This window comes from Camelina sativa, chromosome 12, assembly GCF_030686135.1.
Source record: "Camelina sativa cultivar CO46 ecotype springtype chromosome 12, ASM3068613v1".
NCBI lineage: Eukaryota > Viridiplantae > Streptophyta > Magnoliopsida > Brassicales > Brassicaceae > Camelina > Camelina sativa.
Window position 1 is genome coordinate 9,740,247 of NC_141891.1, and position 26,520 is coordinate 9,766,766.

At 34.8% G+C, this 26,520-nt stretch overlaps 3 protein-coding genes and 1 pseudogene across 3 annotated transcripts in view; all 4 read left to right on the forward strand.

Moving 5' to 3' along the window:
* LOC104731170 (cysteine-rich receptor-like protein kinase 5) overlaps positions 1 to 7,186 on the forward strand; it is a 76,797-nt gene extending 69,611 nt beyond the window's left edge. Inside the window, exon 6 of the mRNA XM_087479830.1 lies at positions 6,560 to 7,186. Coding sequence (XP_087335956.1) covers positions 6,560 to 6,868 — 309 coding nt within the window. The 3' untranslated portion in view covers positions 6,869 to 7,186. The remainder of the gene's footprint in view (positions 1 to 6,559) is intronic.
* Positions 5,189 to 6,566, forward strand: LOC104731176 (cysteine-rich receptor-like protein kinase 5). Its single transcript, XM_087479844.1, has 3 exons — positions 5,189 to 6,021; positions 6,117 to 6,254; positions 6,321 to 6,566. The coding sequence occupies exons 1-3, from the start codon at positions 5,220 to 5,222 to the stop codon at positions 6,545 to 6,547; spliced, it is 1,167 nt and encodes a 388-aa protein (XP_087335970.1). The 5' UTR covers positions 5,189 to 5,219; the 3' UTR covers positions 6,548 to 6,566.
* A 465-nt stretch (positions 7,187 to 7,651) lies between the features above and the next one.
* On the forward strand, positions 7,652 to 10,442 carry LOC104731175 (cysteine-rich receptor-like protein kinase 5). The gene is made up of 7 exons (XM_019234264.2): positions 7,652 to 8,549; positions 8,625 to 8,765; positions 8,845 to 8,966; positions 9,056 to 9,266; positions 9,353 to 9,590; positions 9,726 to 9,816; positions 9,899 to 10,442. Exons 1-7 carry the CDS (start codon positions 7,670 to 7,672, stop codon positions 10,205 to 10,207), a joined length of 1,992 nt encoding a protein of 663 aa, XP_019089809.2. The 5' UTR covers positions 7,652 to 7,669; the 3' UTR covers positions 10,208 to 10,442.
* Positions 10,443 to 15,203: 4,761 nt separating this feature from the next.
* Positions 15,204 to 19,187, forward strand: LOC104733362 (uncharacterized; annotated as a pseudogene).
* The last annotated feature ends 7,333 nt before the right edge of the window (positions 19,188 to 26,520 follow it).

Genomic DNA, 26,520 nt, shown 5'->3' on the forward strand with positions numbered 1-26,520 from the left:
CATTTCACCATCTCCGTCTCGTCCGAGCCATTGTCACCATCTCCGTTTCGTCCGAGCCATTGTCACCATCTCCGGTCCGTCCGAGCCATCCCACTCGAGTGGGATTTAGCTTTTGACGTCTTCATCAAAGTTGTAGGGAATTGAGTTATCTTTCTAACGCCGTTTATTTCAAGTCAATCGGAGGTGTGGTTCAAGAGTTATCATTGTTTTAGTGGATGCGTATACGCCACGCTCGAGCCATGTTTTCCCGCCACGCACTCCAGCTTGTTTGATCGAGCCATGCTTCCCCGCCACGCACTCCAGCTTGTTTGATCGAGCCATGCTCCCCAGCGTCCGTCCGAGCCATGCTCCTCAGCCTTCCGTCCAAGCCATGATGACATTGCATTCCATTCGACGCACACGGACTCGATCGCACATGTCGGGAAGAAAGACGTTTGGTTTCACACGCTTCAGGAGATTACCGAACCAACGCTTTACCTTGTCGTTTTAAGTTTTAGGGCTTTCCATGTTGGACTACTATATATACATTTTGTTAAGTCTTTGCAGAGACATCTTATCTTTTATCTCGTTTTCGTTCCCAGAAGGTTTCTGAACCTAGCCACAAAAATACGTTCTGAGACTTGTATTCCGATATCCTTGAGATTTATTCAGATTTTGTATTTGATTCCTTCTACAAAGTTGTTCATCTTATTTTTTATCTATCTTATTATGCTTGATTCAATGATTTATGTGTTTGCATTCTTGACTATGATCTTCGGATCTGAGTAGTGTGGTAGTTCTTGAGGATGGGATAGATTAGGTGGAGGATCTTAGGATGTAGAGTGTTTAAGCTTTCATTTTATGATTCCCTTCTGGACTAGAGTTAGAACTATTAGTTTCTCTCTGATCAATTGGAACTAGGTTTGAGACATTTCCGCACCCAAAAGGTGTTTGATGAAATGCCTGACCAACTAGTGCCGGAGACTTACGTTCCTAGCATAAGAGATTAGTTGTCTAGGATGTTTGTTGACGTGAATGAACTTGTTTGTCATGCCTGCTCGACCACGTTTCTCTAGCGAGAGCTAGGTATGGAAGTGTTTGAGTCTGAGTAGCTTTTGCCAAGAGATTGGATTAGCTAAGTTGTGATGTTTATTGTTTAGGGATAGTTTGCTTGTGGTATGTTAAACACTCCTTAGACTAGGATACTCCACCGACATCAATTACCCCATCCTTAGGTCTTCTTTCTTTCTGATTTTTATTACATTCCTAGAACTGTTTTGTTTCTTGCTTTTTAGTTCATGCTTAGACTCGTTTATGTTTTTATTCATTTTTGCTTCTTATCATGCATTCTCGTTTCTAGTTCTGTGACTCATTTCCGTTTTGCATTTTGATCATTCTAGGATTGTTAGATAAAAACACTCTTTGAATTGGCTTGACTTGTGATAGCTTGATTGCATCTTGAGTGATAGTAAACTTTCCCAACTGGATTGACACCTTAAGTACTACAACTACATAAGGTTAATTGAGACCTGCTAGGAGACACAAAAATCCTAGTATCAGTACTCCAACAACATTACTACAATAACAAGAAATGAATATGTAAGTTAATCGATAGACAAACAGGTTTTGAATAACAATTTTCACAATCAACAATGGATGACCAAACATATATGAATATGTAAATGGAGACATGGTTGTGATGGACATGAATCATGCCTATTTAGTCCATTGAGAGACAAAAGAAGTCTTGTCCACCGGACTGTAGATCTGGTCCACCGGAGATGCATCAAATGTGTTTTTTGAATCGCAAATTCTAGGTAGGTGAATCATATAGAGGTTTGAAAGAGAGATGAAAATTTGGAGAAAGAGAGAATTGAATATATGTAGAGATGTGGGTTTAGAGAAATACAATGAAGTTTTAGAGGTTTTTAGAAAAATAATGAAGTTTTAGAGGTTTTGAGGAAAACAAAAATGGTGAATTAGAAAGAGATAGAGAGAGATCGAGAGAAATGAGAGAAGTAAGAGAAGAAGAGAGAAACAAATGAAATCCATGGGAGAAGGGCATAAGGGTATTCTTACATTCCCTTTGTGGCAGGTGAGAAAAGACAAACACAAAAATGGCATTTGTGAGAAAGATCGACACTGTTCATGGCATAATTGGCTAATTTCTGTATATATTTTTTTTGACAGAAAATTTCAACGGTTGCATCTCTCTAAAAAGTTGTGTCTGTTAAATGTAGAGTTGTCTCTCTTACAAACAATTGTGTCTCTTACAAACAGTTGTGTCTCTTACAAACAGTTGTGTCTAACCAAATATTCACATCTTTATAAATTTATATCATCATTGTATTCAATTTTTTTTTGTTTTATATTTTTGACAGAATTTTTTTACAGTTGCGTCTCTCTAAAAAGTTGCGTCTGTTGAATATAGAGTTGTATCTTTTACAAACAGTTGTGTCTATTCAAATGTTCACATCTTTAGAACTCTATATATAAATAATTTTTTATCATTGTTTTCAAATTTTCTTTATATTTGTATTAGTTAAAAGAGAATTTGTTAGAAATGACGTCTCATCATTGTGAGAAATTTATTGCAGTTTTATATATTTTGTTAATCTTTTTAATATTTAATTATAATCAGTCTCTAGGTATACAACCATCTATTCATTTAGGGTTATCATTCTATTGGTATGAATCCAAACCGAAATTTTTGTTTTTAGCTGTTAAAAAATGTGGTTCAAGTTGGTTTTTCAGAAAATAAGAGCATATTGGCTCGTATATGTTTGTTTATTTTTTTTTTGTCACAAGTATATATATATATATATATATATATATATATATATATATATATATATATATATTTGGCTACTCCATGCTTTTTGATTAGAAAACTAATTGTATTATAGAAAACAATATGGATTTCTATTTTTCTATTTTTTTAATAAAATATCTGATTATGAAATATCAAGGTAAAAATAAAAATAAAATATCACAGTTCGTTCTATTATATTTTCTATAGTTGGGAATATTCAGTTTATTGGGAGATGGAAAACTGGTGATCAATAGAAAGATTGACGGTTGAGATGATTGTCCAATAAACTATCTTGACGACAAAGACTTATCTACAACTTCATATAGGTTAATGGAATTTGTATATTTAGTTCTAGTCATAATACACTCAAATTAAAATCTTAACAACAAAAGATATTGAATATAAAATATTATAAAAGTTTGAAAAGGTTTTGGATTCTGACTGCCAAAAAAAGAGAGGAGCAGTTGAGAGCAATGAACCCGGCCGTCCTTGGCCGACCATCTTCCTTAGACGCGCACATTGTGATGCTACATCATACACCTAAATATTATTGTTCCCCACTAATGTTTATATATTATTTATTTATGTGTGACTCGGGATAATTAACCAGCAACTTACGCGGAGAAAAATAAGTAATAAGTACATTCAATATTGGATTAACCATGTATATATAATCTATTATAATTGCCAAAATGTTTAATTACTATAGGTTGTTTTATATAAAAATATGTTTCATCTATAAAACGATAGTTGTTTGTATTATATATACATTTACAATACTGCCTTTATGAAAATAGATGTATTCTTTTTTATATGAATATATAACTGAATTTTGATTCAAATTAATAAAATGTGTGATAATTTTCTGTTTAGTTATATTTAAATTTGAGAGGATTGGTAATTTTCTTACTGATTGACTGAATAGTAATATTTATATTCATTTTTATGAAGTAAAAATTTATTTTAGAAATAGAAATATGTTTGAGTTATGCTACAAAAGATTAAAATAATTAATAAAAATGAATTTAAACAAATCATTATGTCATTTTAAGAATGGTACTCTATTAATATTTTTAAAAGTTAATTTATTATATGATTATTAAAGAAATTTATAGAGTCTTATATAATGTATTCATAATTTTATCATTTAAAACAAAACAAATAAAATTAATTTTAATAAATAAATTTAATTAAATAATTTTTGTAATAAATATTTTACTAAAATGAGTTTCTCCGCGATATCGCGGGGGCTCCATACCTAGTGTTTAATAAAACAAAAATGAAAAATAAAAGAAAATGTGCTACTGGCGCTTTGAACTCGTGATGCATGAGAGTTTACTAACACTCCTAACACCACTAGACCAAAGAAACTTTTAAAAAAATAGAGCCGAATTTTGTATATAATATATACGGCCGCAAGCTGATGCTTCATTAGCTTGGCCTGTCGGCCGGCTCTGTCGGTAAGAGAAAGGTGAAAGCAGATCCAATTGGAGCTACACGGATAAATAAAAACCTAATTTCAGTGACTAAAGACGCCTAACACGTGAACTTGTAAAGACAAGCAAAACGAATCCAACGATCTAATTGTAAGTCTTAGAGCGACATTAATTATAACCACATGTGCTACACCCTAAGTTCTAAACTGAGGATTCTCAAAACAACATTCACATCGAGAGAAGGAACCATCAATTAATTGCTTAAGTTTTCGGTTTATATGATACCAGTTGATGTAGATCTTAACAAGTTTGGGTTACCTTCAAATCAAATTTGTCTAGTTTGAGACGCATATTAGTGTAAGAGAAATTGAAGTCATAAATGACACAAATACTCCAAAAAAAATTTAGACATCCGTTGGACATGTTATCTATGAGGTAGTTAAAAACAAAACCACTTTGTCATTCGATGAGACAACATCTAGTATGTAAATATTTGCTTCCGGTCATTTGCTGAGGAAAATCCAAAATTTGATATAAATTCTAGAACCATTCTAATATCTATATACTTCTTAATATTATCAAAGATAATATGTGAATATTTATATATTACTATTATGGTTATGTTTTTTAGGTTTAATTAATTAGCTGCAGTTTTGAATATTATAAATAGATTTTCTCTTCTTTAGTATTGATTTCACTTTTTGGAATAGTGGAGTTGAAAATTCTACAATAAAAATAAAGCATTCTACCGACGTCAAAAAAAAGAATCATTCCAAAATAGAAACTTGTATTTTTTTGGTGTGAAAACACTAAGCAAGTTGATGTTTACTCTGCAACTACAGGTCTATCTCTTTGGTTTTAAGCGTTGACGTGGACTTGAAAGAAAGTAAGAAACTGTATTGTCTTACAAAACAGAGCACTCTTGATTGGCTTCAAATTCATCAAGACCACCAATTAATAAATAAATAAACGAAGCACAAAGGCATTAATTAATGGAGAAGTGTTGGGAAATGTCTGCTTATGGTTTCCTCTTCCTTCTCACCTTCCTTACCAGCCTGAGACCTTCTATACAGCAACCTAGACCTGAGTACGTCGGTTATAAATGCTCTGCAGATACATCTAGTTACCTCGAAAACAGCACATACTCTTCCAATCTCACCAAGCTTTTGTCCTCTCTTTCTTCGGAAGAGAATGATTACTTCTTCTCCATTGGATTCCAAAGCCTTACAGTGGGAGAGAAACCGGACTATGTTTTCGGACTTTACCTCTGCCGTGGAGACTTGTCGCTGGAAGTTTGCCGTGACTGCGTCAATATCGCCGTCAAGGACATTCGGAATCAGTGCTCAAATGGGAAGGAAGCTTCGATTTATTACGACGAATGCACACTTCGATACGCTGACCGTAATATTCTCTTGGATCCTGTACCCAAATATGGACAGCTGATGAGAAACCAACAAACTGTTCCGGCAAACCAATCAGATCGGTTCAGTGAAGTAGTCCTCTCTTTGATGAACGAAGCTGCAAAGGAGGCTGCTGTTAGTCGAAGAAAGTTTGCCTTCAAGAAAGCAAATTACACATCGTCCCAAACCGTTTATGTAATGGTACAGTGCACGCCTGGTATATCAAGGGAGAACTGCTCAAGATGTCTGCAACAAACAATCAAGATATTGCCACGTGATACAATCGGAGCAAGACTTCTTTGGCCAAGTTGTAATATAAGGTACGAGCCTAACCTTTTCTACAATGAAACCGTCAATCAAGCTTCTCCTCCTCCTCCTACTCATCGGCAGCCTGGTAAGAGCTCTCCATATCTCTCTGTAAATGTTTTTTGGGTTGAGAAATTCAAGATTCTATAAATTGTGTTATGTCTGATTCAAGACTTAATGCAGGAAAAGGAAAAAAATCGATAGTGATAATCATAGCGATAGTTGTGCTGTTAGCCCTTTCTGCTATGCTTTTCATAGCTTGTTATTGTTTCCGTGCAAAGAGAGCCAAGAAAACTTATGAGACAGCAGCTGCACATGATGGTAATATACTAGTTTTGCTACTTAATAGTTTGCTGGAGCTTAATTCTTAAACATTTGAAATTGCAGTTGGAGATGATATTGCAACAGCAGGCTCATTGCAGTTTGATTTTAAAGTGATTGAAGCTGCAACTGATAAGTTTTCTGAAAGTAACAAACTCGGTCAAGGTGGATACATATGTAAGTATACACCCTTTAACTTTTTTGGTCATTCTTGTGAGTGTATACAAAGTTATTTAAACTTTCAAAATCCCCTGTTTTATATGAAAATGACCAAGGTTTTGATGAACTCTTAAAATGTTTGACAGGCTTGGAGAGTATGGAACAATGAGTCACCAATGGAGGTCGTGGATCCATCCTTTCAAGACAGCTATCAAATAAACGAAATTACCAGATGCATCCATATCGCTTTACTATGTGTTCAGGAAGAAGCTGAAGATCGTCCAACCATGTCAACGGTCGTCCAGATGCTCACTACTAGCTCAATCGCTCTGGCTGCTCCTCGACCACCTGGATGTTTCTTTCAGACTAAGCATGAAAAATCTGGTCCATCGATGGGTTCGTCTGCTCTGTGTTCCGTCGATGATGCTTCGATTACTCATGTAACTCCTCGCTGAAGACGACGAAACGTTTCACGGAAATTATTAAGCAACAACAGTGAAACAAGATTTTTCTTAATTAGCCTTCTTCCATTATTTTTAATTTTACATTAGTGCCCTTCAAGCAAGTGTAAGATACTTATTTACTACAATATGGGGGCAAAAGAGTGAAGAGACAGTGGCCTAATTGTTGATTCTTGGCACTAGGTTTGTTTTGTTGGAACAGAGATTTGTTAGGTCAGTACGATATTGTGTAGAATTTTGTGAGGAAAATACTCAAAACAGAGAGATGAGAATGATGTAAGTAAGCATGTGTGAGTTCCATGTTTCCCAAAATGACTCTAAAAGTCTAATACACACAGTTATAAAGTTAACAAGGTAAAAAAACTTAAAAAGTACTAAAATAGGAAGTCAACGACTATCTTTAGAAGTCAACCTTCCAATTAAGAGTGTTGATTGGTTTTGAAGCAGTGAAAGCTCTAACTGAATCAGCTAGGGTTGTGAAATTACTGTTTTAACTTATAACTGTCCATTTATTACTTGTCTGGTAAGGAAGTAAAACAATTGTTGTCTTAATCACCAAAAGTCTCCGCGCCTAGCAAAATAATCTTGAACCTATCCAATATTCAACTCCAATATGTTTTATCTTTTTCGGAAATAGATTGATAGAGAATAATAACTTTATATTAATAATTGATTCATTGTTCTTCATTGAAATAACAATACAAGTTGATGTTACTCGTCTAGTTGACTCTGACTTACAAGAAAATTGCATTATTTTACAAAACCAAAATTTGACTGGCTGTTGGTTGGTTTCACATGTATTCATTAGTACTCTCATACACCAATCAAAAAAAAAAAAAAAAAAAACAGAGAGGAAAGGAGATAATGTATGCTTATGCCTCATTAAACTCTCTCTTCTTTCTCACCTTCTTCATTACAACCTTAAAGGCTTATGCACAATTACAAGACCCTATTTACGTCGGCCATGTTTGTAGTAACAGGATATCAACAAACACTAGTGACAACTCAAATGTCGGATCCGTTTTGATTTCTCTTTCCTCAAACAATTCTTTCTTCTCCAATGGATCAAATATTATCACAGAGGGTCAAAACCATGACAAAGTATTCGGAGTATTTCTCTGCAAAGGAGATATCTCGGCGGAAGTTTGCCATGAGTGCGTTGCATTTGCTTCTAAGGCCGCTCTGAAACGATGTCCAGGAGGGAAAGAGTTCTTGATTCAGTATGACGAGTGTATGCTTGGATACTCGGACCGGAACATTTTCATGGATCCTGATGCCACAACTGCAATAATCACTTGGAGCAATCAGAATGTTACGGCCGAGCAATCTGGCCGGTTCAACGGTGCGGTCGTCTCTCTGTTGAAAAAGTCTGCAGAGGAAGCGGCTAATAGCAAAACAAGAAAGAAATTTGCGGTTAATAAGTCTGATTTCACTTTGTCCCAAACGCTTTATGCATCGGTTCAGTGTATTCCTGATCTGACTAGTGAAGACTGCTTAACCTGTCTTCAACAGTCCATCAAAAAATTATATTTCAACAAAGTCGGTGGAAGGTTTCTTGTCCCGAGTTGTAACTCAAGGTACGAGATTTACCCTTTCTACAATGAAACCATTGAGGGAACTGTTCTTCCTCCCCCGGATCCGGCTCCTCCACTGCCACCGGTTTCAGCTCCTCCTGGTAAGAGCTCTATCTTAATTCAATTCCATGATAGTTATTTTGGTTGAGACGACATTCACAATTTAAGACATGCAGGAAAGAGGAAAAATTCAACAAAGGTAATCATAGCAACTGTTGTGGCGGTCGCTATCTCTGTTCTTCTTTTTGTAGCAGTTTTTAGCTTCTATGTAACAAAGAGAGTGAAGAAGCCTCATGATACAGCAGCTGAAAAGGATGGTAAGGATTTTGAAGTCTATGTGTGTGCTGGTTAAATATTTTTGGGCTTGAATTCTCAGAACGTTTTATATTTTTGCAGAACGGGATGACATTACAACTGCAGGCTCATTGCAGTTTGATTTTAAGGTTGTTGAAGCTGCGACAGATAAGTTTGCGATATGTAACAAACTCGGTCAAGGCGGATTTGGAGAAGTTTACAAGGTACTACTACTAGTTCATTGAGGTTCCTAATTAGTTTTATAAGAGTTTCAACTATGGTGATGATTCTGTTTACTTCACAATCTTTTCAGGGCATACTTCCTAATGGAGTACAAGTTGCGGTGAAGAGACTATCAAAAACATCAGGACAAGGTGAAAAAGAGTTCAAGAACGAAGTTGTTGTTGTGGCAAAGCTTCAACACAGAAATCTAGTCAAGCTTCTCGGGTTTTGTTTGGAGAGAGAAGAGAAAATACTTGTCTACGAGTTTGTGCCTAATAAAAGCCTTGATTACTTCTTGTTTGGTAAGTTAAACCAATACTTAATTAGGGAATATATTTCATTTATGAACTCATGTTTTAGATATTCTAACTATATATGGAATGTTCAGACTCTAATAAGCAGAGCCAGTTGGATTGGACTACACGGTATAGGATCATAGGAGGAATCGCTAGAGGAATTTTGTATCTCCATCAAGATTCAAGGCTCACAATCATACATCGTGACCTCAAAGCCGGTAACATCCTCTTAGATGCTGATATGAACCCAAAAGTGGCAGATTTTGGAATGGCGAGGATTTTCGAATTAGACCAAACTGAAGACAATACGAGACGAATAGTTGGAACCTAGTAAGTTTTGTTCTTTCTATCTATGGAGAATAAAAATCCTTGGTTAACTCAACCCTTTATGTATTGTGGCCGTGGTTACATGTCTCCCGAGTATGCGATGTATGGCCAATTCTCAATGAAATCTGATGTCTATAGTTTCGGAGTATTAGTTCTTGAGATTATAAGCGGAAGGAAGAACAGCAGCCTCTATCAGATGGATGCTAGTTTCGGAAACTTGGTTACATATGTAAGTATAACACTTCAAATCTCTACTCTTTTTCCTCTATGAAACAGTCACAAATAATGGTATTAAATCATTCAACATATAGACTTGGAAGCTATGGAGCAACGGTTCGCCACTTGATCTCGTGGATTCGTCCTTTCGAGAGAATTACCAAAGCAACGAAATAATTAGATGCATCCATATTGCCTTATTATGTGTACAAGAAGATACTGAAAATCGTCCAACCATGTCAGCGATAGTCCAAATGCTTACTACTAGCTCGATCGCCCTAGCTGTACCTCAACCACCAGGATTTTTCTTCCGGAGTAATCATGAACAAGCAGGTCCATCGATGGATAAGTCTTCTCTCTGTTCCATTGACGCTGCATCGATTACTACTTTGGTTCCTCGTTAAAGACAAACTAAAGCAAAATTAATTTCATTTTTGTTTTTGTGTTCATATTAGAATCTAGGATAATGTTACTAGATTTGAGGTCATACAATAAAGACTTCCTAGATCATTAACTCCAATGATATTGTGTATATATATACGTCTAATCCATATGTACCCCTCGTTTGAATGGTCTGAACATCAATTTCTAAATAATTACAACCGGTCCCATATTGTCTCTTGGGACGACTCTTGTGTATATATTTTGTTGAGTCAACCGTAGATTGTTACAAACATAAAAGAAGTGATCCACGAGGAAAAAAAAAACAAAGACAAATGGACGAAGTCAACATCGAGAAAACTTTAGCAACCACTGTCGAAGACAAATTAAGTAAAGACAAATGCGAAGACTCTTAGCTGTTTCACAAATATCATTATCTCTTAAAAACCAAGCCTACGGAGAGCAAAGCAACTTTAGGACTGGATTAATTAGGATCGTGAAACTACGTGTTTTATCTTATAGTACTCTTCTTTTATTTCTTGTCCCGTAAGGAAGTAAAAAAGGGTTCTATCTTATTCTCCCAAAGTCTCCGAGCTTAGCAGAACTATGGTCAATAGTAAAATTTCAAATCATCAAAATCGCCATGAAGGTTATTTCCACAAGGAGTCAAGGACCACCACTTTATTGCAAATTACATTTTATATGGTTTCTCTTGCACATGTTTATTCTTTCTTTAGACAGTTGATTTATATTTTATAAAACAATACAAGTTGATGTCACTCGTACAGTTAGACATTATTGACTTGAAAGAACTTGTCTTATTTAACAGAAAGAAACACATTAATGTTATGCTTATATAGTTATATTTAGGGAATTTCATCAGAAAATGTCACTTTTAAAACAAAACTTACGACAAATGTCATTTTCATTTTTTCCTTATTGAAAATATCATTTTATAATTCTATGCCACAAGTAGAAAATATGCTTTTACCTTTTTACTAAAAAGTTGGAGAATTAAAAAAAAAAATTGATTAGTGGTGAACGTTTTGAAACGGGGGCAAATTTTACAACGCAAAACACACATGTGCATGCTAAAATTTCGGAGGACCAGATCCACACCTAGTCAGGTTTAGTCCATCCAAAATTTGTCCTTCGGCTTCTGAAGTGGACTAAATTTACTTGGTTGGACTATACTTGTCCATTGTTACCAAAATAACTTCTCCATCATCCACGTCTCTAATGCATGTACTGAAGTTGTTGTGTCTCCGATGGACTATATTCAACTTCCAAACAGTTGCTATTATGTCCACCTTAATTTTTCCCTTCGCTCTCTTAGTGGACCATATCCGCTTGGTTGATGATACTTGTCCATCAATAATATAAAATTATTTTCTCCACCCTGTAGGTTTGATGGCGCATGTACCGATCTTATTGTACTTTCGGTGGACCAGATTCAACATCCGACCAAGGTTTTGTCCACCATATTTATGTCCATCGGTCTCTTTAGTGGACAATATCTGCTTGGTTGACAACACTTGTCCGTCAATAGCTTAAAACATGCCCACCCCTGCACACACATACAAAATCGTCCCACCGACGAACATATGAAACAAGTTATACAAATAGTACGACTAACCAGCGAAGTCTACTGATAGACAAATGCGGTAGACGAGATCCAACTCTGGTCCATCAAATAATACCTAGTTTGACTTTCAATTGTGGCTTCTTGGATTCCAACACTTTTGTCCAACAACTGATCCACAGATCTGAGTAATAAACAACAAAAATGTAAGCAGATCTGAAAATTTAATATCCTCTGATAGAGAAAATCGACATGTTTCTTACCGGGTCTAGTCTAACTCCATGGTTGGTGTTACAAAAGACGGTGTCATAGAAAGAAACATATGAGAATATTTGCTTGGAATGTAAAGGACAATGGGTTGCAGAGAAGATGAAGGTTTTGTGATGAGAGATTGTGGAGAGAAGAAGATGAAGATTCGTGAAAAGTGATTTTGGAGAGAAAATAAAAAGAAAAAATAGTAATTAAAAGAATAATAAATTTAGAAAGATAAACTCGTCTTTTTATTTTAGGGATTATTATAGAAAAGAGTCTTTGTTGGCCCAAAACTTTGAAAAGGTATGATCATCCGGACTCTCGGTATTAGGCCTTTTTGTGGCAGACGCAATTACGATTATAACCTTGTCCTCTCCACCTTCTTCTCGCTCTTCTCACCCGATGACGAACATGGCTAATTTTTTTTTGGTCGAATCTACCATCTTTGATGATGTGAACATCTTTAATCATGTGAATTCAGTGGATTTCAATCTATTTTCACTTTGGATGAAGAAATCTAAACCCTAAGGGATACTATCTAGTGAACCCAAGGGCTCTAATCAATAATCCAATTTTGTATATTAATTGGAAAAGGCGAAAGAAATTTGTCCATTCAATCGGAGAAGATGATGTAATCTTAACCAATCAACACATACCCAAGACAAGAGCTTGTAATTCTTCTTTTATTCTTTGTTGATCAATTGAAATCTGATTTTTCTTCTAAAACCTTAAAATCAGAGATTACAATGATATAAAGAAGAAAATAGATTCGCCAAGAGGAAGATGTGAAACCTTCCTTGACTAGATCTCGGTGCACCGGCTAAGCGAGAAGCAGTCACGGTGGTCGGCGGTCGGCTGTCACCAGGTCTTCTCTTCTTCAAGCTACAACATCGTAAAAGCAAAAAAGAGAATGATAACTGAGAGTGGTGATTTAGTATTTTTGATCAACTAAAAAGCTCTATTTCTGTAAGTTTGGACTATAAGAAATTAAAAAAAAGGCCTATTTTTATAATTAATCCTTTTATTTTACTCTTGCGGCAGGCGGGAAAAGATATAAACAAAAGTGGTATTTCTCAATAAAATTATCAATGTACATGTCATAAATAATAAATTTTTCTTCTATTTACAGAAAGAAACACAATATTGTACTCTCTTTAACGATGAAATTTGACTGACTTATGCTTTTTTAACCTTTTTCTTCTTTCTTGCCTTCTTCCTTGCAAGCTTGAATGATATTGGTTTCACATTCATTCCTTAGGACTTTCATAAACCTGTTAACCAACAAAGATCAAAAGGGAAAGGAAAAAAAGGACAGGATAAGACTCATATCGAATTAATGTCTATGCTTCTTTAATTATCCCCATGAACAAGACCAATGCTAATTTAGTTCGTACAATAAATGTGATTTTTTCCACTTTAAATAGATACTGAAAAACAGGCGATTCCAGAGGCGATTTCACCGACTTATCACCGACAATCAACCGACTCATTTTTCCGGTGGTCTCTTCCGTTTAAAGTGCGGTTTAATCTCCGGTAGCTTTGCCGGTCGTGTTTCTGTCAACTATTCTCAGTCTGTTTTCTGAGAAATAGAAACAAGATGTCAAAAGATTTGTGGAAAGCTCTTCAAAACCTCAATCTTGGTTCGGAAAGATTACCCATGCGTATGTCTCGAGAAGCACTGAAAACTCGTGAAGCGGCTAATCGATTAAGTTTGGTGGTTAAAGGTTTAAACCCTCAACATCAAAGACCTGTAGGAATGAAGGGTGCTCTCCCAAAAGCCTGGAATCTGCAAGGACAAGTCACAAGTACCATAAATGATGATGGCACCGTCCAGTTCTTCTTCCAAGCTGAACACCACCTGATGACAGTTTTAGAGAATGGTCCTTGGCACTATAATCTTTGGATGGTAGCGATCGATAAATGGACCAGGCGTCATCTACCAAATTTCTTGTCTGAAATCTCGTTTTGGATCAAAATTCACAATATTCCTGAAGAGTTTAGATCTGAAGCAGTTGTAAAAGAAGTGGGAGGAGTTCTTGGTCATATTGATGAAGTCAGATTTCATGAAGCCACAGATGAAGCAAATAGTGAGGTTATGGCCCATGTCACAATGAATATAAATGACAGACTCATCTTTGTTCGATATGTTGAATTTGATCCAAGCATGCCTCCGGTTATGGTCAGATTTGTTTTCCCGAAGCTTCGTAAATTCTGTTTTCGTTGCGGATCCCTTAGGCATGATCAATCGGTTTGTGATAATGTTTACCAGCCCCCACAGTTGGATGATCAAGCACTTAGCCAAGCACTTGAACCTTTTCATCAGGAAAATGTAGGAGCAGATGAAAACATGAGTGAAAACATAGAGTCATCTATTCCAGTCATTGGAACCATCAAGACTCAGTTCCCTACTCGGCCGCGAGAGGAAAATGATATGTCTATCACACCAGAGTTCATTCCTATTACCATTAAGGAGACTGGAGCAACATCTAAATTGGTTGGGGAAGACAAAGGCAAATCAGTTACACTTGTTCCTGAGGATGAAGCGTCTGCAACTGCCATCAGGGAAGACTCTTTAATTACTCAACCCAAACTTCCTGAAGGTATCCAGTATCAGCTTGAAACTATGCCTCAAGAAGGTTATACAATTCAAGAAAATCAAGCTATAGCTAATGAAGTAGATGAACCAGTTAATACTATTGATAGAGGTCATAAGAGAAAAGGACAGGACCTTATGATAGAGGATCAAGCCTCAACTTCTAAGCCAAGAACCAAAGGTGAGTTTCAGGGGAGGGTGGGAACCCCGAAACCACCCAGCCCCAAATGAGGATATTACATTGGAATTGTCAGGGTTTAAAGAGGAACCCCCTGACAGTTCCATATTTAAAAGATATCAGGCAGTCTTCTAAACCTGATATTTTGTTCCTCATAGAAACTAAGAACGGCTATAAATATATCAATAGACTTTGTAAGGATTTAGGTTTTCCACATAGTTTCATTCTTCCTTCAGAGGGTCTTAGTGGAGGCATGGCTATTTTTTGGAATGATGCAGTGAAGGTAGAATTTGTAGATACACCTACGTTAAATTACACTGATATGTACATATCAGCACCGGGTTTGCAAACTTTTTGTCTTACCTATGTTTACGGGGATCCGGACCAAAAGCATCGCAACAAGATGTGGGAAAAATGACTTTTTGGGCAGAAGCAGGGTTGTACAGAAGCAAACTTCGATTGGTTCTAGGAGATTTCAATGATATAAAAAGTAATGAGGAAAAACTAGGGGGACCTCTACGAGCTGAAAGTTCCTTCAAGATTTTCAGGAAAATGCTAAATACCTCGGGTCTTCATGATCTAAAAATAATGGGAGGAAAATTCACTTGGTATGGTCAAAGGCATTCTCATCAAATAAGGACCAAGATTGACAAAGCGGTTGCATCCGCAGACTGGCAGGATGTTTTCTCGAAAGCCTATGTACAGCTTTACGATTGGATAGGATCTGATCATAGACCTATCTTAATTGACACAGGTGAAAAAAAAGAAAACAGGTTGCTCATTATTCAGATATGACAACAGATGGCGTTATAACAAAGATGTGAAAGAAGCACTTGCCAAAGCATGGAATTCTGAATGTCATCACCTTCCAGCAGATCAGTTCCATGAAGCCCTTAAAAGGTGTCGTTTCTGTCTTTCAAAGTGGAAATCCAAGAACCACATTAATACGGCAAGAAAAATTCAAAGCCTAAAACTCCAGATTCAACAAGAGTATAACTCCAATCCTATTGATTATAATCGACTTTTACTACTTAAATCAGAGCTATCTAATGCTTACAGATTAGAGGAGGAATACTGGAGAACAAAAAGCTGCATTCAATGGCTTCAAGCAGGAGACCGTAACACCATATTTTTCCATGCAAAAACAAAACAGAGAAGGAATTATAATAGAATCACTGCCATTACTGATACTGAGGGCAAAGTTTGGACCAATGAAGAAGGTATTAGCAGAGTAGTTGTGGATTATTTTCAGTCTTTGTTTTCATCAAACGCAAATCAAACACATATTGCAGATGTTGTGAAGCATATTAAACCCAGGGTTTCTGCTAAAATGAATGAAGATCTTACTAAACCGATCACGGAAGAGGAGCTGTATCGAGCGGTCCACAATATGTCAAGAGAAAAAGCTCCAGGACCAGATGGATTTAGCCCGGGATTTTATCATGACCATTGGTCCACAATTCATACAGGTGTGTATCATTTTGCACAATTGTTTTTTCATAATTGCCAGCTAGACCCGAAACTGAATCAGACTCATATCTGCTTGATACCAAAGATAGTACATCCTAGTGAGGTCAAAGATTATAGACCTATAAGTCTAGCCAATGTAGCATATAAGATTATTTCAAAAGTTTTAGCAGATAGGTTAAAACCCTGGTTAAATGATATCATCTCTGCAAATCAATCTGCCTTCATTCCAGGGAGACTGATTACAGACAACATATTGATTGCGCATGAGCTTATACATTCTCTCCATACAAAGAAACTAGTTCAACCTTTTATTAGTGCAAAATTGGACAGTAAAGCTTTTGATAAGGTTGAATGGCCCTTTATTGAAGCGGTTATGAAGCATATGGGCTTTTCTGAGACTTGGTGCAAATGGGAGAGATGGGAGACATAAACTTATACCAATGCAGAGTACTTGCTGCTTAGAGATTGTAATGTTTATATGGAGTAGGAACATTCTCTAATGTTTCAAAATTTAATATATATATATATATACAGTCAAACCTCTATAAATTAATACTCGGTAAATTAATAATCTCTGTAAATTAATAAATTTCTTCGGTTCTAGTGTTATTTTGGACATAATTCGATAATATAATAAAATAATATATTTTTTGAAAATCCTTTGTAAATATATGAAGTGCATCACCACAGTGTCTTATTCAGTAATTATCAATGGGCAACCAGTTGGCAACATTAAGCCTCAGAGAGGAATCCGTCAAGGTGACCCTATTTCACCTTACATATATTTATTATGCACAGAAGCCTTGTCAGCTTTAATTCAAGATAGTATTCATAAGAAAAAGCTACATGGTTTCAAAGCAAGTAGAAATGGTCCTCCAATCTCCCATTTACTTTTTGCAGATGATTCATTACTTTTCTGCAGGGCTTCAATAGAAGAATGTATGACCCTTCTCAATGTTCTTCAGAGATATAAACAAGCTTCAGGTCAGAGTGTCAATTTTCAAAAATCTGATATTACATTTGGCAAAGGTATTGATCCGGTAAGTAGAAAAGAAATTAGCAGTCTTTTGAAAATTTATAGGACAGAAGGATTTGGAAGATACCTTGGTTTGCCTGAATTTGTGGGAAGGAATAAAGCAAATGCTTTTTCGTATTTAGCACAACGGATTGATCAAAAAATGGATAGTTGGTATACAAAGCTACTATCCCCTGCTGGAAAAGAAGTGCTGCTAAAATCAGTAATCACAGCAATTCCCTCTTATAGCATGTCCTGCTTTCTCCTTCCTTCAAAAATAATCAATCAAATCACAAGAGCTATGAGGCAATTCTGGTAGTCCAATACAAAAGATAAACATAAGATCCCATGGTTAGCATGGAGTAAAATAACTGACCCAAAAGATGTTGGAGGTCTTGCAATTCGAGATCTTAAGGATTTCAATTTAGCCCTTCTTGCTAAACAAAGTTGGCGATTTCTGCAGCAACCAACATCTCTCGTTGCAAAGGTATTTAAAGCCAAATACTTTCCCAAGCAGAGCCTTCTCACCTCAAAGTGCAAAACGCATGCCAGCTATGCTTGGAAGAGTATTTCTCAAGGTATCAACCTTATCTCTAAGGGTCTTAAATATATAGTGGGTAATGGAGAGCAGATTAATGTTTGGCAGGATCATTGGCTACCTCTTAACCCACCAAGACCTGCTCGAGGACCTGGAGCATTCTATTTACCCTGATCTCAAAGTTAGTGACCTGTTATCTCATGGATCTTGGAATGAAACTCTCATCCAAAGCATCATTCAACCTGAGGATATCCCGCACATAAAGAAGATTCGACCATCTATAACAGGTTTGAGTGACATGTTTACTTGGATTCATACTAAAAACGGTCTTTATTCAGTTAAATCTGGGTATCATGTACAGCGACAACTTTCCTCTGCACATTTTCGTGAAAACACTTCAGGGACACTCTTTAAAAAAATCTGGAAACACAATATGCCGCAGAAAATCAAGCATTTTTGGTGGCGATGTCTGCATAATGCGTTGCCAACTGCAGAGAATTTAAGGAAGAGAAGGATGCTGACAGATGATACATGTCAAAGGTGTGGTGAAGCTCCTGAGAATATTAACCATCTACTCTTTCATTGTCGCATCAGCAAGGAAATATGGGACCTTACCACTAATTTCCATGGTATAAGCTCATCTTTCTCTTTTAGTTCGATTGATAAGAACATAGATCTATTGCTGAGTCTAAATAAAAACCAAGGAAAGGATGCAAGTTTATTCCCTTTCATTGGTTGGCGCATTTGGAAAACGCGAAATGACTTCATATTCAATAACAAAAGATGGTCCATACCAGATACCATCAATAGAGCAATTCTCGACTTTCAGCAATGGAAAGAGAGTTATAATGTAAACAAAGAGGCTCCTAAGAAACAGCAAGTCACTGCAACGAATGCATCAATCAGTTCTATTACTCAACAGGCTAAGGAGTATAGCTGTTTTGTTGATGGTTCATGGAGCTCTCCTAATGATTGTGCAGGGATTGGCTGGGTTTTATACAATCGCAATGCACAAGTTGTTCTTAGTGGCAAGGCATCTATCAGTCCCATGAATTCACCTGTTGAAGTTGAAGCTGAAGCATTAAGGATGGCGATTCTTCATGTGAACAGGTTAGGCTATGCCAATGTCATGTTCTGTGGGGATGCGGAACTCCTTTTTCAACAAATAATACATATGTTCAATGGTAGCCATCATTATCACCAGGAAAACCAAACTCTATTGGCGACCTACTTAAGGGATATTCAGAACATTTCCAGTTCATATGACTCTGTAACGTTTGTTAAAATTCCACGATCTGTAAATGTCGTAGCTGATAATCTAGCAAAAAATGCTAGGATAAACCAGTCAAGCTTTGTAATATCATGGTACATGTAATTTTGGTCATTGTGAAATGAATAGTTATATTGCCGACAAATAAAAAAAAATAGATACTAAAAAACAAAGAAAAGGAGATATAATAAAAGGGATGAAAATGAGGAAAAAGTTTTGAATAACAAATACTCCCTCCGTTCTAATTTAACTGTCGTTTAATGTTTTTGCACACAAATTAAGGAAACTATTAAATTTTATGTTTTGCCCTTCATTAATATATTTTATGATTTTTGTATTGGTTGAAACTTTAAAGCATGAGGGATAAGATTGGAATATTCATCAAACATCTGCATTGAAAATCTAAAACGACAACAATATGAAACAAAAATTAAATCCTAGAACGACAACTAAATTAGAACGGAGGGAGTAATAATTTATATATAATTTAATTTGTTTCCTTTTAATAGCAATACAAGTAAAAGTACTTAAGTAAGTAAACCATTCATGGTCTTCTTCTGTCAATCAAAAAGTACATCGATTCAAAATTCTATGAACTGTCATTTGCCATTTGTACAAAAATGCACTGTATTTGGTTTATGTGAGTCCAAAGTAACGTTCTAAAATAGTAGTCACGCAGTAATTGTGTTTACGCAAATCAATGTGAAAAACGGCGACGTGTTTTGTTTTGTTTAAGTTTAATGATGATTTTCTATCGAAAAAAAAACTAAAATTAGTGTATGTAAGTATATAGATTAGATGCACTGTACAGAGAAAAAAAAATATGTCGTGGCGTAAGAATTCATTTTTAAAACGCAAGCTTATTCACAATAATTGCTTTATTACGCAAAAAAAAAAAAAAAAAAAAAAAAAAAAAAAACTGTAAACACATAAGAACAATAGTGTTGCTACAATTAAAGTCGCCTATGGCTTTTTTTTTTTTTTTTTTTTTTTTTGTCAAAGAAAGTCGCCTATGTTCTATGATATAAAGCAAATTATCCGGAAACAAAAACAAAGACGTACAAAATTTTCTTGATTTATAATTCAATTGCATACATGCCAATTTTTTTTTTTTTTTTTTTTGTCAAAGAAAGTCGCCTATGTTCTATGATATAAAGCAAATTATCCGGAAACAAAAACAAAGACGTACAAAATTTTCTTGATTTATAATTCAATTGCATATATGCCATTTTTTTTTTTTTGTCAAAGAAAGTCGCCTATGTTCTATGATATAAAGCAAATTATCCGGAAACAAAAACAAAGACGTACAAAATTTTCTTGATTTATAATTCAATTGCATACATGCCAACACATGTTACCAATCTAAAAAATATCTAAACATTAATAAAGCATGAAAAGAAGAATCATGATATGCAACCGACCTTGAAAGAAAACATTCCATCTAACGATTAAGATTAAAAAAAAAAAGGAAGAAGAGGAAGATAGCATTATATGTAATACATTTAATTAAGGCTTATTATCTTCTTTAATCTTCGACAGAACCTAATTTGCGCCCAACACTTTTGATTGATTTTAAGACGTCGGCCTTTATTTTCAGGTTTTAATTCGCCATTAAAAAGTCTTATGAGTTTCTGCAAACAAATAATAAAATATAACGAAGAAACACTCAAATGTGAAAATAAATGAAATTTTAACAGTCAATTTAAAATGATATTTACAACAAACTGACAATTTATAATAGAGAATATTCTCTATTATAAATAAATAAAGTATATATGCCGTAACGCCTAGGCTTCCAGATTTAGCAGCTCATGCAAATGACCCAGAAAAAAATGGAGGAAAATAAAATTAAGCCAACCTCGACTCAACCAGAGTCTCCAGCTTTATTATACTTAGGGATAGAGCCTGCTCAAGAGCACTCACCACCGAAATGCATCAATATTTGGTCAGAAAGAATCATAATCACCAGCTTGCTTCTAATTACTTGTACGATAGTTGTGCTAAGCCAATTCAAGAAGCTTTTCCAAACTCTTGTCACGATCAGAATCCCCGGTCAACAAATCAAAATATTCTAAAATCGAGTTATAATCAGATGGATTAACCACATTATTGGGTTCACGACTCGTATCCTCAGCTTTTATGATATAGCTTTGCGGAACAGATCTTTTACGCCTCGAGATCAAAGTTTTTTGCTTCTTCAAAATGTTAGGAAAATGATGAAAAATCGTTTTTGCCACAAGAATATCTATCTCATGCTTTTGCTGTGCGTCAAAGCCATTAAAAGATAACTTCCTAAGACCATCTCCATTGTATTTCTCTATTTTTTTCTCTAAAATAGAGTAACTCAAAAATAGAGCACTGTTTTCCTCCAATGTATTACTCTATTTTCACCTCTATAATAGAGTTAGTGTAAAAAAATAGAGTTGAGAATAGAGTTGCTCTATATATAGAGCAATCCTATTATTTTCTCTATTTTAGAGTAAAATATAGAGTAGGATTGGAGCAAATGTTGCTCTATAATAGAGATTTGACTCTAAAATAGAGTGGGGTTAGAGATGCCCTAAGCTTCTTCTATTAACGTTACTTCATCTATGTTGTAAGAAGTGCCTACCAAAGAAAACTATGGTGTAAGAAGTGGTAAATAATTAGCGAGTTAACTATTTTAACGGGTTACGGGATGAAACAAGTTAAACTATATGTAATTAAAAACATCTGGACTATTCATATTAATTAGTTACTCAAATTTGTACCTGCTTCTTAATTAATTGTCGCACAAGACCTATCAGATAGGTTTAGATATTTCTTTTTTTTGGGACAAAAAGTTTAGATATGTCTTGGCTTCGTATTTACAAATAGATAACCAAATTTCTGTGATATAACTTCTATAATTTTTTTTGAGCCTTTTTCCTACAAGTTGGTTTTAATAATTATATACTTAAATAAAAAACAATATAAAGAATTAGTTCTTACAAATTTGTTTTATTTTCACATTTAAATATAAATTTTTAAGAAAAATGAGGTAAAAAGGAAAAAGAAGAAAACGTTTTGAAACCAATAAATAATATATAATATAAAGAGATTTCCTTTTTATAGCAATTAAAGCAAACCACGCATTTTGTTTTTTTGTTAATGGAAATTTAAATTCTATGAACTGTCATTTGACAATTGTCCAATGTAAATAACGCCTATTAAAATGATTTTTTTTTTCTTTTTTTAAGTTACGAGATAAAAACGTCGCACCTTGCATGCCGTTTTACAATGAAAGCGACATCAATGGTTAAATCACGTGTTTAAGCTGAATTTTAAGATTGAGGGTTCAGAAAAAAATTCGCACGTTTCTAGGGTTTGTGAGAGTTGGTGACTTTAAAAGGTTAAAAACTGTCTTCAAAGTTTCTGAATCTCAAAGTTTGGTGTTAGTTAGAACTTCTAACTTAGAAGTTTTGGATATGTGAAATACATATTTGGGTTTGATTTTTCATTGAAATCTTCAACGTTGCCATTCAAAATCGTGTGTTAAATTTTCAAGAATTTATTCATTGTACAAGTTAGATTTTCTTCAATTTAAAGCTTCAATTTATTTAACTATAGGTTCCGTTGGACATCTTATGATGGATTTTCAATAATCAAACATAAATAAAAGTAAATATTGAGAAACAAGCTCGAGCAAGATAAAAGGGTAAAAACTTAAAAAAACAAAAGTAAAATAAGTGTTTTCTGTGAATATATTAAGTGGTTTAGCTTAAACGTAATCTTATCCACTGAACAATCTCCAACCATGTAATAACTTAGCCACTAATCACTTTTAATAAATATAAAAAAAACTTTGTTCCAAAATGTAATTTATATTTTCTTTCTCAACATGCATCGTTTGTATAAAAGAAAGATAGAGAATCCCCGATCTCATTAGTATACAAATAACAACAGCTAGCTGGAATCAAAGACGATTAAGGTTCAAAGGAAAATTAATATTGGATGAAAATTCTCAACAAAGCTGATAATATTTATGATAGAACACAGAATTAATAATCAGATTCAGAAAAATACTCCAGAAAATAAAAGATAAGAACTAAATCTTAGACCAGTCATTGTTTCTCTTTGGTCTTAGACACTCTTAGTCTTGCTTATGGGTCTTCTTATGGTTCCGCGGACATGGTTTCTTCACGAGCATCTTCGCTATCAGCTGAAATTGTTGGTTCTGGTGATCGAGCCCTAATGAGAAGAGCTTTGTAGGGGACTCTACTCGTACCAGTGTTTCTCCTCGATTCCATCGTTGAACCGGCAGCTTCACGATCCGTTGAATTGACCCTAGCTGGTTCAGGTGACTGGGCTCTTATGAGAAGAGCTTTGTAGGGGGCTCTCCTAGTACTAGTGTTTCTCCTCGATGTCATCTGTGAACCGGTAGCTTCACGATCCGTTGAGTTCACCCTAGCCGGTTCAGGTGACTGGGCTCTTATGAGAAGAGCTTTGTAGGGGGCTCTCCTAGCACCAGTGTTTCTCCTCGATGTCATCTGTGAACCGGTAGCTTCACGATCCATTGAATTCACTCTAGCTGGTTCTGGTGACTGAGCTCTTATGAGAAGAGCTTTGTAGGGGGCTCTACTCGTACCAGTGTTTCTCCTCGGTGTCATATTTGAACCGGCAGCTTCACGATCTGTTGAATTCACCCTAGCTGGTTCAGGTGGCTGGGCTCTTATGAGAAGAGCTTTGTAGGGGGCTCTACTCGTACCAGTGTTTCTCCTCGATTCCATCGTTGAACCGGTAGCTTCACGATCCTTTGAATTCACTTTAGCTGCTGGTATAGGTGACTGGGCTCTTATAAGAAGAGCTTTGTAACGCTCTTTGAGATGGGGAGGAGCCCCATATGACGTTATTCTTGACGGCTGACACTTTTCCCTCATTGAACTTGGAAACCTAAAAGAACAAAGGAATCAACAACAAGTGAGAGCGTGAGAAACAATGAAAGATAAAAGATTGTGTATGAGAACTTATAAGTGTCTTGGGATGACTTTATATATACATATAACATTTTATCCTTCACTACAAGAATTTGGGGTATTTACCCCTTTAAAATGGCTGGTAACGGCTTTAAATTTTGATTTTTTTCGCGCGAAAAGACGTTGCATTTTTATATCCAAACGTTTGTTGAGCCGAATTGGAACTCTTAAATAATTTACATATATTTAAAAATGTGATGCGATGCAATGTCAATAAGTTTTATATAAATTATAGTTCAAATTACGACTTATTAATTAATTTAATCATATAATTAGTTAGAAAAGTAATATATATAGTTCTTTAAATTATTTTACTAGATTTAAATTAAATTGGTAAAATGTCCTCTACAAAATTGAGGTATTAAGATATATGTATATATTATTTTTGAAAATATATTTTTTTTACTATAAATGTATATGGTATTAAATTTTTAAAACATGGAAATAAGCTTTCTCCATAGATAATTGTTATGTATTTGGTAAAAAATATTAAATATGATTTTTCCTTTATTTTATTTTAAGTAAAGACATTATGTATATTTTGTCAAATAAATTTCAAGACAGTTCATTGTTATTAGACATTTTTTTTTAATCATTTTCATCTTTTAATTTATATTAAGAAAAAGCTCTCTATATAGTCATTTGTTTTCTATTGTTTCCTTGACATGCTTCTATGACTAGAAAAATAACACTTAAACCATTTAACATAAACGACAAGTTTCAGTATTTTCATAATTAAATCACTGAATGAATTTGAATTGTTTTTTAAATAATTTTTTTTTACTTTAAATATATATATATATATATATATATAATATTTTTTAAAAAGTTTGTAACGTATAAGTAAAACTCATAGACGCATAAATAGGAAAACTAGAAACTTGACTTTGTAGGAGACATTTTAAAATGTAAATTATAAAAGGAAAAAATAAGTTAGAACATTGAACTGTCGTGAGATGGTGGTATTGTCTAGCTAGGAAGAAGTTGCTGCTCGATGTAGGCTTTTATAGGCTTTTCGTTATGGGCCGTAATCGTTTGTAAAGGATCCAATTACACCAAAAAAACACTTTGGAACAACCTTCAAGATTGTGTATCTATCTGCCTCTTTGGCCATATTAATAATTTGTGTAGATGGACTGACGACTGAATCTCGGACAAGTTTCAACTTCTGTAGTATGAGTGAGAAAGCAAGGCGAATAGAGAGTAAGAAATGGAGAGACAGAATAGCCTAAGATCAAGCAAGCATATCAAAACCATCTTTACCATATATCATAGCCATTTCTAGACGTACAGTTCGAGATAATAGACTGTATTTTGGTTTGCGCTCGCAGAGCTACTTCTGCTACAAGGCTTACTCTTTCATGCGCCTGTCCAAAGGTTAGGAGGCATGGATTTTAATAGTCAGTAGTTGGCTTTCGTTGAAACATATAAGTTGGGCTTGTATATATCATTTGACAGAGATTAACTGGGCCTGCGCATGTTAATTGAGACTCACTATTTAATTAGCAAAGTCGATTTTATCTATTCTCATTTTTCAGGTGCTTTGTTATTCTCATGTTAATTGTAACTTTAAATCATAATAATGCAACTAATTAATGTATGTGTGATCATATTACATATTTTATGCTGAAATTAGGGGGGTTTGATGTGAAATCGAAAGTTTAGGGTAGCTGGTAATTATTGAAAAATGTTAAGGTTGTAACTTGTAAGTAAAAAAAAAGGAATGATCAATTGAAAGAGTTTGTAAAGCACACTCCAAGCTTGATTTCGTATCATTTGTAGAATTTCTGACTTCGCTCTTTGACGGCTATCATTATTTTTAATCTATATTTTTATTTTGACGGCTATCTTTAATCTTTCTTTTTTTTCCTTGGCTATATATTAATTTCGATTTCGATTTCGATTATGTCAAATGTTAATTATCATTTTTAACATTATGTCCAAAAACAAAACAAAATGTTATTATTGAAACTTTTTGGAGATAAGAAGTTTCGTTGACGAATGTCAATAGGAATAGGAAGAAACTGTGGAGGTGGGTTCCGTTTACGGCTTTGGGTGTGTGGAGAGTAGTAGTTAGTAGTGTAAGTAAGTCATGGGCTCATGGCCGCCATATTTGAGTCACGTGTCCACCTACCTTACCTTCTTATTAACATATTCATCCATGTTATTATTATTATTATTTTTTTTAATATATATTCATCCATGTTCCATTCCATATCATTTTTTTTTTGGGTTTAAATATCATATTTATTTAAATAATACGATAACATAGAAAATGCCCCTACTCGCGCACTAGTAAGCGCCGTACCGACTATGCACACGTAAGCCAATTCTGCATCTATATGGTTTATTCCCTAATGGCAGCCATAATTGATAGCGAATAAATAAATTACTAAAGCCAAACGTTCTTTTGGTTAGCACATTTACATAACTTGTAAAGAGTA